General features: G+C 35.9%; 1 protein-coding gene across 1 annotated transcript in view; it reads left to right on the top strand.

Annotated features, from left to right (window-relative positions):
* LOC140160127 (uncharacterized) overlaps positions 1–17,953 on the top strand; it is a 75,723-nt gene that overhangs the window by 25,095 nt on the left and 32,675 nt on the right. The window contains exons 20-34 of the mRNA XM_072183405.1: positions 2,577–2,694; positions 3,481–3,664; positions 4,220–4,280; positions 4,503–4,575; positions 5,502–5,552; positions 6,209–6,265; positions 6,791–6,868; positions 7,630–7,764; positions 8,386–8,418; positions 10,299–10,389; positions 13,242–13,340; positions 14,855–15,039; positions 15,966–16,086; positions 16,785–16,894; positions 17,710–17,907. Of these exons, the coding sequence (XP_072039506.1) occupies positions 2,577–2,694; positions 3,481–3,664; positions 4,220–4,280; positions 4,503–4,575; positions 5,502–5,552; positions 6,209–6,265; positions 6,791–6,868; positions 7,630–7,764; positions 8,386–8,418; positions 10,299–10,389; positions 13,242–13,340; positions 14,855–15,039; positions 15,966–16,086; positions 16,785–16,894; positions 17,710–17,907 (1,594 nt within the window). The remainder of the gene's footprint in view (positions 1–2,576; positions 2,695–3,480; positions 3,665–4,219; positions 4,281–4,502; positions 4,576–5,501; positions 5,553–6,208; positions 6,266–6,790; positions 6,869–7,629; positions 7,765–8,385; positions 8,419–10,298; positions 10,390–13,241; positions 13,341–14,854; positions 15,040–15,965; positions 16,087–16,784; positions 16,895–17,709; positions 17,908–17,953) is intronic.

Below are 17,953 nucleotides of genomic sequence, written 5' to 3'. Positions count from 1 at the left end.
CATTTCTTCACATTCTATATTGTTACACACTGTATTCCAACAACCATAACCATGTAACTAATCCTACAAAAAGAAAGGGCACAGGTATTCAACTGGTATTATGTTTCATACAGGAATTTCAACAGTTTTTCAAAGATCATTGATTCATTGTCATCATGAATGCACAGTCGTTTACTGCCTATTTGTGACAAATACATTTATCTAGGGTGCCCTTAATTTAAGGCTACTGATTTTATTTAAGCTGTACCTATCGATTTATCTCTGAGATTTATGGGAACTTTGCAGCATGACATTTGCTTCAAACAATTACCTTTTTCAGAGTCTTGGTTAGCAGCGACGTAGCTTATGACATCATCACGGCGTCTTCATTCAGCTTAAAATCCTCTCAGAACTTGTTTTTATGAATGAACTTGTAATGCCAAGAGTTCATATTGTGCAGTCAGTTTAATATCTATGAATGTGTGTTTACATGTTATTTGTACATAGATAGGTACAGCTTATTGTAAGCCATAAATTGAGGGTACCCTAGATAAAAGTGGTTGTTATAAACGACCATGAATGTTTTACTAGAGTATGGCGTATATTCATATAAAATGGCAGTTAAAATCGCAATGTATGTGCAAAATAGAAAGATCCATTCAGTTAATTAAACTTGATTGCATAACCATGCTACACTAAATGCATAACTCTGAAAAATTATGAAATTGCCTGTATTTGATTGGAAACAATGAAATAAATATGAAATTGTGAAATCTTACACAAACAAGCAAAAGGTTGCTTGCATTGAAGCTCAAACTTATTGGTCAAAGACTAATTTCTTCAGTGTTTTGGTAATCCAAGGGGTCACACACCTTTATTCCTTAATCATTGAGGTATGGGAGATTTAACTTCAGATGATGAGCACTGATTAGGGATACATGGAACACTCAACCAATATATATGCTGTGCAAAAATTAGAAAAATAAAGAGGTGTTTTTTGGCAGCTATAAGCCTAAAAGGAATTTAAAACTAAGGTTATAAAACACTGCCATAGCCATTACATACATAGACTTATTACAACATATGTAAGACTCTTGTGCCAGGCCACACAAAAATGCATCTATATTATTTCATAACATTTGCACATGAATTTTATTCAAGCGTACAGGTGTCTTACTAGTAAGTGTCCATGCGTTAAATTATAAAATGTCTGATAATTAACAAAGGTTGTCAATGTATCATGGTAATCAATCACAGATTGTGAAGAGTTTGATTAAGGGATGTCAAATGAAACTAGCTTATGTTTCTGTCTTTGATTATAGCTCTTGGATTTGCAAAGTCATACCTTACTGGATAATAATTGGATAAGGGTTCAAACGTGTGTGCTAGACAACATTGCCATGCTTACTCTGAGTCTTGCACCACATAATGGCTATAGTATTTTTCATCTAAATGCAGAGGCATAAAATGAAGTTCAAATTGCTTAGCATGGATGATATAATGCAATAGAACAATTGACCCTCTTTAAAATGTGAGAAACATAGCAACACAGGTACTGCAGATTTTGCCAATTGCCATTGCAGAAAGCTGAATCTTGGTCAGCGATCCAGTTACCACGAAAGGAATTGCTTTATTCCGTGTGGTGGTAACTGGATCGCTGACCAAGATTCTGCTCACTGTATTGCCATTTGATCTGTCTGCAGTACACTAAATATCATACAGAGTTCAGATACATGCCATGATTACAAATGCATGCCCTGAGCATGATCGTATATGCACAACACAACTGTACATGACTAGTAAGAAGTCCTGTTGTACATACAAAAAGTCAACCAGCCGAATATGAATGTGTACATGCAGGTTATTCATGCTCTACTCATGGCAAGTAACTGTGTACAACTCTGATACAGGGTTTAGAGTTGAATATTTTCTTTGGTACTGGAGCTTTTGGTAAGTGCAAGATGATTTGTTGAAGTGGCAAACCTTGAAAGCAGCAGAGAAAGCAATGGATTGTTGTGAGAAAATGAAGAGCCTTGCTAAAAAAAGTGCTTTTTGCATCTTGGTTTTTGCCATAAGCATTGGAAATTTGATATTGACACACTTTATTTTTGTCTTAACCTTGTGCCATATTAAAGATTAAAAAAAAAGAATTTAATATCTATTCAGAAAACTTAGAATTAGCAAAATGCAAAAATTATCTTTTTTTTATATTATTTAATAGTAAATATTTTATTTTGATGATATTTAGAAATGGATTTGGCATATCCATCAGTATGTTAGAATGAAAGTGACACGTTTGACATATGCTTCAAAAACGCAAATAATGCGTTAACAATTTGTGGCAAAAAGCGTAATTGTCTGATTTATGTCTTACGTATGTCCATGATAATTTGGCATATAATTTGTTATTGCCGTAAAAGAATACGATATATACTTAAAACTACATTACCAAATACAAGTCAGTAGATATTTGAAGAACACAGCTTTGGTACATATATTTATTTTTTTCTTTGAACTAAATTTTGTCAGCAATATATTTTCAGCAAATATGACCTATGCTACTATGTGACACACCCAACACTGTGTTTTGATCTCAGATATTCTACAGAAGTATTCTGAAACGGCAACATCCAGGGCATCAGGAGCCAGTTCTGCCAAGCGTGTGATAATACCTGATGATGATTTCTTTGTGAATCTACTGCGGAAGCCACTCAGGTGAGTTATGTGGTTATGTGGCAAACTGAGCTCTTCCAGTTCAAATCCATACACCTCCCTATGAAAGACATGACCTTAATCTCCCACACAGGGGATGCAGATTTCAAATGAAGTCACCCATTCAGGTAACTCCATTTCAAATTCACACTCCCTATTGGGAAGATTCAGGACATGTCTTCCATATACATGTGTATTGAAATTGCCCAATGGGTTTGCAGCGTGATTGTCTCTTTCATGGGTCTGTATGTATTCCATATGTCTTTTGTCTTTGTTTGCTAGGAACTGTAGAGGGAATGGTTCTTAGAGAAAAGGTGGGTATATGGAGAATGCAGCTGAGAATGATTGGGTTGCACTTTTGGGCTCTTAGGTATAAAAATGGGTTGTAAATCTGAAGAAAACTTAACTCAGAAAAGGCACGCTTTTTCAAAATTTTCTGAAAATGTTTATTTTTTCAGAAGAAACTTAATTTTGAACAGGAATAATTTCAAAATCCAGGCCACAACTGTATTTTGGGGTCAGTTTCATAATCCCAACCATTCGTTTGCACCAAAAACAAAATCTAGTTCCATGTTCACTAGGAACAGATCAAGATGATAATCGTAAGTGGTGAATGCAAGGGGGTATTGTTCCCTCAAATCTGTAAAATTGTTCAAAATCAATCTATTTTTGCAAATTTAAGCCTTCACCCCCATAAAAAAACCACATGCATTCATTCACCTATGATCATGCTTTGTGTGAATGACATGTACTGATAATCACCTCTCTGTAATTGTCATCCACTTACAGGAGAATCAAATCAATGCCTAGTCTCGGGTATGATGATGATGAAGAAGAAGTTCTCATACTACCAACAGATTTCCAGACTTGTATGGAGGAGCTGGAGAAACAGAAGGCTCAGATTCATGATGCTAAGGAAGAATTGTTGCATCCATCAATGGGTGAAGCTGTAGATATTATGGAGGCAGAAGGGGTGGGTATAAGCCTCTGTTTTAAACAATCTTTTGTAAAATCCATAACACTTAGTACAGCAATGGGAAAATATCAGAACCAACATAAAAGGGTGCATGTATCGTAAACTTGGTACAAAGTGGGAGTGGCATGCTAATACCGGGATATAGTGTGCTGACTAAATGCCAGATTTACATCATCTGCCCTCATGAGCAGCAAACCAAGATGGATTTGTCAAAGCTTTATGGATAGGACAATTGTGATGCGATCAAGCAAAGTGTGTCTGACGTCGAATAAAATCAACATTCAGTTTTCACTTTTATTACAAAGCCATTTGCTAAGCTTTATTTTGCTGAAAACCCCATCATAATTAGAGTTACAGTTCCAGAGATATGGCCATTTTAGTGTTACTCAGAACAATAAAATACAAAGGAAATTGAATACTATTATTGGCTATATCTCAATATTCCCAACATCCTACTCATTTTGCTTGCATCAAAATTTTGAGTCAGTAATCTTTGCATATGATACATTTAGGCTCGCCATAAAAACATTATGTGTTTGTATATAATTGCAGATGTTGATAACAGCTGGTCTCTCACAGAAGTCTTCAACACCAGATGTAGAAATCAAAAGAAGTAAGCATACATATATTTGTTTGTAGTATACTGTGACACTGGTTAGGATTCCTGCCTGTTGGTGCATACAGTTCAATATCTGGCAGCAGCAGGTGTGAATCTGTGTGTGTAACTCATTGTCAGTTTTGTGACGCTTTGCTTTCATATTTTGTGATGGAAGTTTGGCTATTGATGACAGAAAGATGTACTGTTAAGAGACATTGTTTTTCTGCTTTATTGTAGGTTCAAAGCCTACACTTGCTGAAAAGGCCAGGGAAGCTGGGCTTAAGTATGTGGTGTATCCAAAATCAAGAGGGTAAGTCTCATAAACACATAAAAATAAGTGTGATATTAAATGAATGCAAACCAGGTGCCATATATCTCACATCTTACGTCACCTGTCAAGCAACTTGTAATCGGTTTGTTAACGATTTGTTGTGATGATTGACATTTCTGAACACAGTAGCAAAAACAACATACTCTGTGGTTAGTTTTTCACCTTCAAACATGCAGTTTTACACACTGTCTCAAAAGTTAGGTCAGGGCACTGCAGTGGTGTGGTTGACTGGCGGTTAGGTTTTGAGGCCACCCTAAAACAACTTCAAAATGGCCAGTTTCAAGACACTACGGTACTTTTAAACCATTCTTAAGCCAAATGTTCTCTTGTAACAAATTGTGTTTACAAACCTGTAATTTGATTTAAGTAACTTCATATGACCATCCACCACAAACCTCTGTTTACATGTAAGTTGGCAAATTTGATTTTGAGTGATAGTTCTAAATGTGCATGAAAGTTGTATTCATATGTTCATGAAGTGAAAAGTCCACCCAACCATAACTCCACTTCTTTATATTGTGTGAAGTCAAATGATATATCAGTTTAAAGCTGAAGTCATCTATTTTCTAAACAATTTAAACTAATTTAACCAGGGCCAAATTAACTAGAGGTTTGTGATGGATGGTCACATATGTACTTTCATTTTCATCCTAAAATATTTTTCATATTATTCATCTATTATTTTCAGAAAAAAGAAAAGAAGAGAAAGCCCTTGATCCTGTAAGTTTATAACTATTAAAAGTGTAGTACTTGCTGATGTTACAATAATCTTCATAAACCTTTAATTAAAAGAAAATTACATTATACTGTTGTTACTAAATGACAACTTGTCTTTGTATGTTTTATTTTATAGCATAGACTAGAAGAATTGAATTTTCATTGTATTTTTTTATTTTACAGCATAGACTAGAGGAAATTGAAGCCTTTCTTAAAGAAAAACCAACACGGATCACTAGGTAAGATAACATTGTGAAATCAAGAAATGACTTAAAAGTCAATTATCATATTTTGTTCATCTATTTGATGTGATCTAGAATGGAAGCTCATCTGTCTTGATAGACATCATAATACAAACATATAATGGAAATAATTTTGCTCGACAAGGGAAAATTATCACAAGTGTGTGATCTCCATATGGGAGATGGTTTATCAGTGATCTTTTTTACTTTTCCAGGAAACTAATTCTGGTTGTGATTAGCCTCATTTCTAGTCAGTGCCATGAAGGATGCTTGTTATGCAATTGAAGAAAGTTGTCCAAATGTTTGATAATTTAGGAAAAGAAGAGATAAAACAGTAGGATCAATCAGTGCACCATAAGGGCAATAAGTGCTGACATGTGATAACAAGTGCTTTGAATAGAATGATTGTTTAAATAAAAATGCAAAAACAAAATAAACCATTTGAATTGACCTACTGTCCTCATTTTGCTTGAGGCAGTCACACATGTGGCTAAGACAATCCTTTCTGGTTTGGCGCCTTAGTCAATAAACAGAGATGAAGGCACTTAATTGTTGAGTCAGTTGCATAATTATAATTCCTTTTTCCAAAAAGTAGAAGAATATATCCGTCACAAGTGTATAGTTTGTTTTATTTTTTAAATTTTGTTTTACAGGCGAGTCAGTTTTGCAGTAAAGAAGATGCCTGTTGACTATGAGCTTCGAGTCCCAAGGTTAGTTTCTATACCATGACTGTTGGTGGAGTGTTCACCAATAAAATCACAGAAATTTTCTCTGTGTTATATAAAACTCCCTCAGACAGCCTGCTTGCCCATGGGAGGGTTTGGCAAGTTTGTGTGTGCTGGTTGTTTTCTTACTTGCTGACCCTTATGTTAACAATTGTTTTTTGGAAACGATACTCGGACATCATTTACCACCAAAGCCAGAATGTGTGTGTTTCATTTTAGGATATTCTTTGAAAGATCTAGGTTGTGTTGGCCATATGTCGTAAAGTATGCAATGTCCAAAACTCAAGTTGAACGTCTTAATCAACATTCTTGTTGGTTCAGATAGCCCACTTGCATGTTAAATAGTACAGATATTTTCAGAAATTTTCAGCTCGGTGCACAATCACACAACCTTGATTTAATGAATGTCTTCAGGTGAGATTTTATCCCCAGACACAAATTTACAGCTTTCAATATTGTCAATTCCTGAAGTATTCCCTGACACTTTTGAAATTGGCATTTTAATTTCAGGAAGGTGAGAGCCATAAGGAGGAACAGTTTACCAAGCGATCTAGATTTCCAGGAATTCCTTGATAAGCAAGAAGTAGAGTAAGTATAGTATGGCAACTGGTTTTTTTATGTAAATAATTTTGATGTAAATAACGTTCAACTTCAAACACACATTAACACTAGTACAGCAGTCTCTGATTGACTCAAACGCTCTGTTAATGAGGACATATGCAGAACTTTGTGTTCCTTTAAGTGCGCTGCTATGCACCGAACAATGTTTTGACTCGTAATCGGCCAATGAGATAATTGGTTTGTTGTTATGATTGTCTTATGATTGAATCAGCCAATCAGAACCTTACTTCTGTGTTTACACTGTGTGCATGCTCTCATAATGAAAAGAACTGCTGTTTTTCTGTGCCAGAAACTGTAAGTAACTCACTTTCCTTCAAAGTTACACATTAAGGAAAGAATAGTCTTGATAATGTGTACTTTTGTGTTTTATTGGATAAAGATGATGACATTAGGATTTTGCCATGGTATGCTCTAGCCTGTGGTGCATTTAAATTGGTTTTCTTTACAATTGTTATTTAATTTTTTTAGCTTATTTCACATTTCATATCAAATGTTGTCAAAATATTTAGTTTTTCCACCCGGAGCTATTTCGAAGGATCCATTAGGCTTTTGGGGATGCCACTTAGTGGGAGGAAAGATATCCAGCTGTATACTTTTTCAGTGAAAAATTGGCATATTTGAGTGGGTACTTTGCGTAATTTATGCAAAATTCAGTGCAAATTAATAGCAGAGTTCTAACACAAATTATCTAATAAACTCAACATGTGATTCTTATGATCCATTTGCAGACGTGAAGAGATTCTCAATTTGCGTGAGTATGTGCGTGGCGTTTGGGATGATTGGTTTGATATAGTGTTCCCTCCAACGCAGCCAGCAAGTGTCATGGATACGCAGTCTGAAATCAGTGAATCTCAGTCAAAAAGGTGAGTCAATCCTGTCATGAAATTTTCTTGATTTTCGTCTTTTCATTGAAAAAATTACACTTTTGGCTTCAAGTATAGCTACGTGGCATTAAAAAAAAAATGTTATTGTAATAAGAGTATCGTCAATAGAGTCAATTTAAAAGCAACAAGCACCACCTAAACTTATTGGTTGAAATTGCCATCAACCTAGACCAAGAAAATTCACTGACATTCAGATGGTTTGACAACTACCAGCTGACTTTTGAACATTTATTGATTTCCAGAAACATTTAAATACATCAAAATACAGTTATGGGGGAAGCCCAGTAAGGCTAGATATGGCCATCCCCTAATTACAAAGCAATCAAGCACGAAACTCTCACAAAGATTACAAGAAAGAAAAGTTGGGAAATAAATAATTTCAATCAATTATGTGTAGAAATTAATTTCAACTTAAAATCTTCATTGATGTTATCGTTGAAATGGCAATACTAGTTTGTCAATGTTATCATTAAAATGGTGGTACTGGTTTGATGAAAAATAAATAAATCCAATGAACAGTCCTAATGACTGAACATCATTAAGTGTATTTGAACTATTGTACTTTTAATATTAGTATCATCTTTTGTTTCATTCTTCCAGTGTCTTATCACAACCAATAGTTATCTTTTCTCCGTATGTATACTAGATATCATTGCTAGTACTTTTATATAGCTGCTATTATTATACTACCCATTATTATCTTTTCCCCATATGTATACAAAGTATCATTGCTACTACATATTATTTTTCTGTAGCTGCTATTATTATATTGCCCATTTTTATGCATGCCTGTGACTTCCATTCTTCCTCTACCATAGCCTCTTTACCATACACTTTTCCTCCAGCAAGCCTCTATGTCAAGTACATGTAGGATTCATTTGACCTGGTCTTGCCATTTGGTGGGATATACAAAGCATGTGCTTCTTTCTCTAGCATGCTGAAAATGCATTAGCTGAAACATAGCTGTCCTAACCTTATGTCTTAAGATGGTATACATCTTGGCATACTGACATGGTCCATCATGTGCATAATGTTCAGTGTCATTCTGTAATATGATGCAGCTTATCCATTGGCCTTACTTTCCATATCCCCAGCCAGGATGCACAATCATACAGCAATACCATAACATATGTGGTGTCGGGAAACATAGCAATACTATTGTGTGCCATTGAAAAACATGTTAATGATTTGACAAATTTGATAACTCATCTGACATCACCTTTTTGCCATGACTTTTAATAATTATTATTATAATAAATGTAAATGTAGATAAATGTAGACATTTATATAGCGCTTTATGCCGTAAACAGCCTCTAAGCGCTTTACATTTATTCCGCCGTCATTAGAATATGTCGGAACCACGTTTGCAGCCTACAAGTGGCGCAGGGTCCATCAGTACAACGACTGTGACTACCCCTAACAGCTTCCCATTGCACCTGGGTGGGGTGAGGCAAGCGAGGCAAAGCGCCTTGCCCAAGGGCGCAACACGGTGGTGGGACGGGAATCGAACCCACGCACGTCGTGCAAGCTCTCAGATTATGAGTCCAAGGCTGTAACCACTGAGCCACCGTGCCCTCATTATCAGTTATTTGGAATTTGGAATTTCCAAAATTTTCAAATTTGTCAACTCTGATTGTAATGCTTAAAAATACTACTACTGTTTTGATAGAGTAAGGCCCCAAAAGGTTTGTCTCAGAAGAAAATGGAAAAATCTTAACGATCCACTTTTTATTCTCTTATTTTCCCCGACAACTAATTACTCAAAAACAAAACAAAAACATCCTCAAAGGATGAAAAACCCACTAATATGTTAAAATTCAGATTATAAAATCTACATGCAAAATCTTCTGAGTCAAACTTATTTTTGCCAAAGCATTGCAAACTCACCCCTAGTCATATTCCTATCATTTATACAAGCTCCTTTTATCATCCTATGCCCTGCAAACATCTTTTTTTTGTAGAAAGGCTGTACAGTATCGGACTGAGGAGTAGAAGAACAATTAGAATATGTGCCATAGAAAACTACTGCATCACTTTGCCAATTTCCCATATTTAAAGCTTTGTACATAGCTATTAGCATTCTACCAGCTTTTTATTTTATAGGTCTAAAATATTCAACATGTGGCATAGCATAAAATAGGCAAACATGAAATTCAAATTTGCCTAATTACTGAAAACTGCTTCTAGTACATTTCTTTTTTTTGCTTGATATGATGCTAAACATAAACAAGATTATACTGGAGTGGATCGTTTATATGTGACCAGATCTGATCCAATCAGGATTAAGTCAGCAATAATGGTCATATAAATGGTTCATAACTTTGCAGCCAAGTATTCAAGAGACTTTGGGATTCAACATCAGTAGGTCCTGAGCAAGTTAGTAAAAGTAGTTACTCATTTTTCACCATTTCCAACTTTGGCCTGAGTGGATCAGATTTGGTCACATACGATGTGCTAGAAACTTCAACACTACAATTTTGCTAAGAGATGTTTCTCTGTAAATATCTTTTCAGGCTTGGTTCTGCTACCAGTTCAGTATTGTCAGAGGAAATTGACAATGTAGAACCATTAGCAGATACAGAAGAAAATAAACTCCTCATTGAGGTAGGTTACATGTCATTCAAAAATGGGAGAGAATTTGAATAATTGTTAGGTGTTTATGAATACAAAAGAGATTAGACTTAAACTTAAGTCTCGACTAGTCGGCACTCTAGAATGTGTAATGCTATAATCAGAGCCAGAGATAAAAATACTAATTTGCATCTGAAGTTACCTGTCAATCAAACACAGAAACGATTGTAAACACTACGCTGAATGAAGATGCCGTGATGGTGTCGCAAGCTCTGAAAAAGATAACTTTTTAAGGGGTACTACACCCATGGCCAATTTTGTGCCTATTTTTGCATTTTTCTCAAAAATTATAGCGCATTGGTGACAGGTAAGATTTAGGATTCAATCATGTTTCACCGTTGTTCATCACCGTTTAACAACGATGCGGCAGCGTCGTCTGCGTGGTTTACTTTCGCGAGGGCAGCTTTAGCTGCCCGAGCTGTAAACTACGCAGACGCGCCGACGCGAGTTGTTAAACGGTGATGAACAACGGTGAAACATGATTGAATCCTTTCAACAACGAAAAGAAGCTAAATATCGTATAATTCACGATTATTTTACGAGGAATGTCAGTTAATCATTGCCACTCAGCCTTACAAAAACTTCGATGATTTCACTTTTGATATCAGCAATAAAACTACAGAATAAAACGGCAATGTTTAGCCGCTACCTGAAAAATGCTGAATTCAACTTGTAAGCTGGCATACGCACAAAGGTTCCAGGCATGACGAATTTTACTCGCTCTCGCGTAACGCTGTAGTCTCGCTTCGCGTTAGCGTATACGCTACAGTAAAAGTGTGGGTTCATCACGGTTTAACAACGGTTGGCTCCTGTACAAAGGTATAGGAAGAGTTGTTGAAATGTATATTATAGGGGCAAAGACTACAACTACTGCACTGAAAATTCAGCAACTCAAGGTAAGTAGTTATTGATTTATTGATCAAATATTGGTGTTCCCTTATTTTTGACTGTAACTCCACAACTGTTGTCTGAGCTGAAATAAAATTCCCAGTGCAGTAGTTGTAGTCCTTGCCCCTATAATATACATATCTTACTTGTCACCAATGCGCTATAATTTTTGAGAAAATGCAAAAATATGCACAAAATTGGGCAGGGGTGTAGTACCCCCATAAGCAAATGTCAAGAATGACAGAGTCCAATATCAGTATCCATGCTGCTATACAGAAACAATTTGTTTATGATTTGTTGTGATGATAATAATGATTAATTATTAATGCCCTATAGTTATTTTTTCACTGTCAAACATACAAACCGTTTCAAAAATCAGGTCTTAGTAATAGAAAACTTTCTTTCCTGAAGGCACCATGTCAAACAATGCGTAGAAAAGTTTTTTTTTTACAGTTTTCTGTGATTCCTTTTCATGCGATGAAGGCACCAGATGAATCAACATTCCTTTACACGAACTAATCAAGAATTGTGGGTAGTTCAAGTGAAGGTGACATCAGACGCAAACTAGCCTTTTTATTTCAGTCTCAGATTATACATTATGGGAAATCTTCTGTTATGGACTAGGGACTTAAAAAGTATACCACTGACATTTATCATGTCTGCCTCTGTGATAATGTTTGTGTTTATTACAAGACGGCATTCTCAAATGCCGTCTTGTCCTGTTTCATTGGCGTTCTTCTTTCTTTCTTTCTTCTGGCGACCACATTCGTACATATAACTCACGGGTTGACGTATTTTAACTAAACGTTGTCAGAAGGACCGTTGGCATTGCCCGCACATGTCATATGACTTTGAACTACGTGTGACCTTTGACCTAGATAAAGAGGTCAACAATGTGATTTTTCTTCAAAATGTATCTTCTCCTACAAACAACATGCGATGATGACACGGTTTGGTCACATGACTCGCCTATGGTCGGTGTATATAGGGTGTTCATTGATAAGGGGTCAAAGGTCATTAAGGGGTCATTTCCGGTTACAGTCTGAAAAACTTGTAAATATAATATTCAAAAAATCACTGTCTTTACAAATTACATAGCAGAGTGTCGCCATTAGCACACATGCATTGCTACTAGACGGGGTCTTTCGGTGCCTACAGTTTTGGGGTCAAAGGTCATTAAGGGGTCACTACCGGTCAAAAAGCAAAATTATCAAAAATGTTCACAAATTTTTATCTCAAAATGTAAACAGACCAGGGTAACATAACCATCATACATGAATCAGTGTTATCTGGTGTATGCATGATATTTTTTATTTTGGGGGTCAAAGGTCATTAAGGGGTCACTTCCTGTTTTTGGCTAAATAACTTCAGGAATTTTTATTTCCAGAACTAAACATAGTAGAATTTTTTATTTAAAATGGGAACAATGCATTTTGTCGGTGTACATGAGGTTTTTTTTCCATCGAGGTCAAAGGTCATTAAGGGGGTCAAAAGGTCAATAAAAATTTTATAAAATTTCAAAATCCATAGCAAGTGTCAATTCAGTGTCATATATTCGAGTTTACGTTTGTTACCGCTTAAACCGGGTGTGGGTTAAAAGATCAAGTACATTCGTGTCCCACGGATCAAAGGTCAAAAATGTTATAGTCGACATGTCAAGCCTAAGACCAAGCCGTCTTGTGTGTCATGTCTCGCATGACTATTTAGCTCTTGTTTTATTTCTTTCATAAAAAAGTAGCATTTTTACTGATCCTTTTACTGGTTTGGGTGTAATGCCTGGCCACACGGCAACAAGGTTTCTGAGCAACGTTTGGGTAAAGATATTGGTAAATAGGATCAGTGTCCATCATAAGTCTGGATAGCTTTGACAGGTTGTCCATCGGAATCCCACTTCAGCCAATTCTTTAAGTCAGTTATTTTCAATAAATGAATTTCAGGAATTGCAAGATGAGGTGATGAGATTATCTGCCATCATTGATCGTGAAGACAAACCTTCACCATTTGACTTAACAAGAAGAGGAGCTATATGCAGAAAGGTAAATATACAAATAACATAGTGCTGGTCAAGCTACTGGTCAGCTAGTGGTCACTGGTCAAGATTAAAAGGTGCTATCAGTAATCCCCATGAAAACTTGTACAAATATTTAAAAATTGGTATGGAAAGTGATGGATGAATCTTTAAACTGAGATTATTTTTTCATTTGAAAATAGTGACGAAAAGGAAGAAAACAGGAGAGCTGAAAATGTGTTGCTAATTAGTGTCTGTATCTTCAATTCTAATAGGTCACTTGGCATTATAAAGTAGCAGAATACAATGTATGTTAACACGCCTATATTCCTTACAAAAAATCTGAAGATTTTTTATGATTTTTCAGATTTTCTGATACAGAGTATCACTGGTAGGTACTTTAGTGACTATCATTATGAAATAAGTAATTTGAGGAAAGTTGCTTCTTTATTATGTAAACAAACAAGTCCACCCTTTGAAAAGGGTCGCAGATTGAGTCACATTACAGCCAAAGTGTTGTGTCCTTCAATGGGTAAAGCACTTAGTCAAGTAATTTCACTTCACACAGTTATAAATGAGTACCAGCTTATACTAGGAAGGTTAACAGACATGTGCAGACCCAAGCAATATATGCATGGCCCAAGTCACTTTAACAGAGAAATGGATGCTCTGTTTGTCATTAAACTTTACCTTTTACCTTTGAAAACTTATGTACTATAAATACAGGGTGTCCCAGAATGATTTGTACCGTGTTTGCAAAAATAACTAAAATAGAAGACGGGCAGTGTTTCTATTTTTGATACCTATATTATAATGTTGGACATGTCTCCTACTTATTCTGTTAATTTCAGCACGCTACCTTTATTTGTTATGGCGTGGCATGCAATAATGTAAAATCGATGAAAAACCGGCTTTTCATTTTCAGCGCAAACGACTCGCATACCCTTGAAAATGGCACAACACACTTGATCAACTTATGGAGTCTTTTTATGTACAATTAATGTCAATCAAACAACTTTTATTCTTTAGCTAATTTCTTCTTTTATTGTTTCAGTTTTTTTCTGTTATTTTGCTTCTACTTTCGTATCGTATTCTCAAAAATGTTAAAGACAAAGGTGTTTACATAAGAGCAATGCAGATACGGAAACTGGACAGATGAAACGGCTGGAATCCAATGATTGCTTCGTAACGTCATAAATAATAGATAGATATCGGCTATTTAGTGGAAATATGAACGGGGCACAACTAAATACCTGCATAACTTTTTCCAAATATTTTTGTGCTGAACGGTTAGTAATTTTACAGATTTTCAAAATAGGTTGCATTGTCAAAACTTAGAATTCGCCATTTTTACGCAATCTTCTATAACTTCTACTAGAAACGTCCAAATTTTAAAATCTAAAAAATCTGAGAAAGCTAAATATATGTAAAACTTAAAATGCAAAACAATATGACCACTCAACATGCCCTTCATACCCAAAAAATTCCATCAATCCCGGTATAGATCATTCTGGGACACCCTGTATATGTTTATTCTTTCAGCTGGGCAAATTAAAGCAAGCTTGGGATGATTTGAACCAAGCTATAGAGATGGAACCAATGCTGCTGGATGCTTATTGGCATAGACATCTACTGTATCTACTGAGAAATAAACCGGCCAATGCACTACAAGATCTCAATGCTATACTCAAGATTAACAAGGAGCATGTTGGTGCATACAGGTCAAGGTAAGGTCTTCCTTAGAAATAAACCAGCCAATGCACTACAAGATCTCAATACTATACTCAAGATTAACAAGGAGCATGTTGGTGCATACAGGTCAAGGTAAGGTCTTCCTTAGAAATAAACCGGCCAATGCACTACAAGATCTCAATGCTATACTCAAGATTAACAAGGAGCATGTTGGTGCATACAGGTCTAGGTAAGATCTTCCTTAGAAATAAACCAGGTCACAGTAAGATCTTGCTTAGAATTTAGTTTTTATGGTGGCAAACCTTTGTGCCATGTCTTTACATGTACACCCCCTGAATATAATCCTTCATGTTATATGGAATGTTTAGAAGTAGTTCATTCACTGAAGTTAAAGTTTTGCAGTTTCTACCATAGAAGAACACCACAGGCTGACCCATGTGCCCTGTTGTAAAAAAAAGATGGGTCATGCCAGGATCGTGTGGTGCTACGCTATTTACTAGTAGTTAGCAAATAAGGTGTGAAAACTGGACACATTAAAGTGGCAACAAAGTTCTGTTCTTCTCTGCAAGTGTAGTAATTGTATTTTTATACACAAAATTTATTAAGACTTGCTGCTCTAAAATGTATGGTTTTGGTGTATAGGTTTAAGGGATATGCTTAGGGTTGAGAGTAGCAGCCGAGTCAGGGTTAAGATATTATGTTGTTGATGTTAAAGTTGGGTAGTCTGATTGTAAACACATGACATTTTCTCTCTCATATTGAGGCCCATCACCCACTCACATTTTTATTCTCAGGGTTTGGGCTAGGATTGGGTGTGGTGTCCCATATAAAGTCCAACTGTGTTCATGCAGTCACTGCGGAGGTCATCATGAAGAGTCCTAGCTTGAAAGGAGCATGTTTATCAATTCAGATAATTCCACATTTAGATGACTGCAATGTATCTTATATCCTTTGCATTCAGGGCTGAGATATATAGAGAAAAGGATGACATCACCATGGCAATTGTCAACTACACACAGACAATCAAACTAGATCCAGAAGACTATGATGCTTTCTTCAAGCGTGCAGAAATGTATGAAAAGGTAATGCCATTTCTATTGAGTCTTTTGTGTTTGATTTTTGGAGAAGAAGATGGCAGCTTGCATCTCCTTTTTGGTCTTCTTTTTGATTTACACATAAATAAATGAAAGCCAATGAAAACCATTCAAGATTCTAACCTAGGACCTTTGGATCACTGGACTGATGCTCTACCAACTGAGCTCAGTTGGGGAAGAGCAATGATGTAATTTTTATAGGCTTTCAGTTGAACTCCAACCCTCAATCACCTTATCCAAGAACTAAGAAAGAGGTTTTGAAAATCATTCCAAAATCGTATTTGAGGCAGAGAAAGAAGATTAAAGTATGTGGGATATTATGAGAAACATTTTTTTTCACACAAATATGTGTGTACTTTGCCCACAATTGTCCCGGTAAAGCAGGCCATTGGGCAGACTTTATAGTCCTTCTAAAACTTTTGCGCCATATATTCGTTTACGCTACTTATATTAGACAAATATGGACTAGAATTATGCACATCAGGAAATGTTAATTCTTGACAATTGACCCCAACACACTCCTGGAGCACATCACACAGGTTGTGCTCTTAGTAAATAATACTAAGAGCACAATATGTGTGATCACATACACGATGGTGGTTGGTGTGATTCATACTACATCTATCCACATAGACAGGTTATTCCTTTCAAAGTTTTGAATAGTAATAATTATCTTTGATTTGTAGCGTGGTGAGATGTTGCTGGCATTAGAAGACTACCGTGAGGTTACCAGACTTATGCCCAGCAAGACAGAGGCATTGTTTAAACGTGCAACCTATCAGTTTGATGTCAACAAGTAAGTCATTTCCATATTGATTTTCATGTTAACTTGTGTATTATCACTCAGTTGCTGGAATGAATGACCTATACCATCGTATATGTGATAGCATTATTATTATTTTGTCAATTGTTTGCACATGCAACACTTTGCTAAAAACATCATGAAAATTAGACTTGGGTTGTTATTTTATATTTTCAATTTACAATGTTATAAAAAAGATTAAACCATAGCCTGACTCTGCCATGTTTGCATATCGCTCATGGTGTACCTCCATAAACATCAATTTTAAAGTTCATGCTTGTTTTAATTGTGCCAGTAATGTGTTGTACCAATAACTATGCATACAAACCTTTGTGGTTCTCAACCTTAAACATGCAAATCTTAGATTTCAGGTTCCTCTGATAAATGCCAGAGGTTCACTATTTTGCTCTCCAGTCTCCATGGGAAACCAATATGACTGATTTACCATAGCGTTATATACAAAAGAATTGTGGGTTTTACCTCTGTGGATGTAATGAGATTCACCTATTTCTAGTTGAACCATACCAAGTTATGTGATATGACTTACCTTTTCTTATTTTTGTGATCAGATTGAAGGTGTTTATATTATAATTGGATTTTAAACTTCTCACCACACAATATGAATGAAAGCCAGTGAAAAATATTGCACTTACCATCCAGGATTCAAACCGGGGACCTTTTATTTACCGGTCCAATGGTCTACCAACTGAGCTAATAAGTCAGCTGGGTTAGAGCGTAAGATTTTGTTAGATCCTGACCCTCTAACATGTATATGGCACTTATATTGTTCTACTCACACATTTTTGCAGGAACTGGATACAAGCCATAAAGGATTTCACAGAGTTGGTAGCTCAGGAGCCTCATAATGCATTAGCCAGGACATATCGTGGTAGAGCATGTGCAAAACAAGGCTTATATGTCAACGCTGTAGAGGATTTATCTGCTGCTGTACATCTTGATCCATACAATAGTGTGGCTTTCTTTTATAGAGGCTGTCTGCTTAGAAAGTAAGTGTGTGAATGAATGAATGAATGCCAGTAGGGAGATCATTTA

This window comes from Amphiura filiformis, chromosome 9, assembly GCF_039555335.1.
Source record: "Amphiura filiformis chromosome 9, Afil_fr2py, whole genome shotgun sequence".
Classification (NCBI taxonomy): Eukaryota; Metazoa; Echinodermata; class Ophiuroidea; order Amphilepidida; family Amphiuridae; genus Amphiura; species Amphiura filiformis.
The sequence above is the reverse complement of the archived record's forward strand: the minus strand, read 5'-3'. Positions and strand labels throughout refer to the sequence as shown.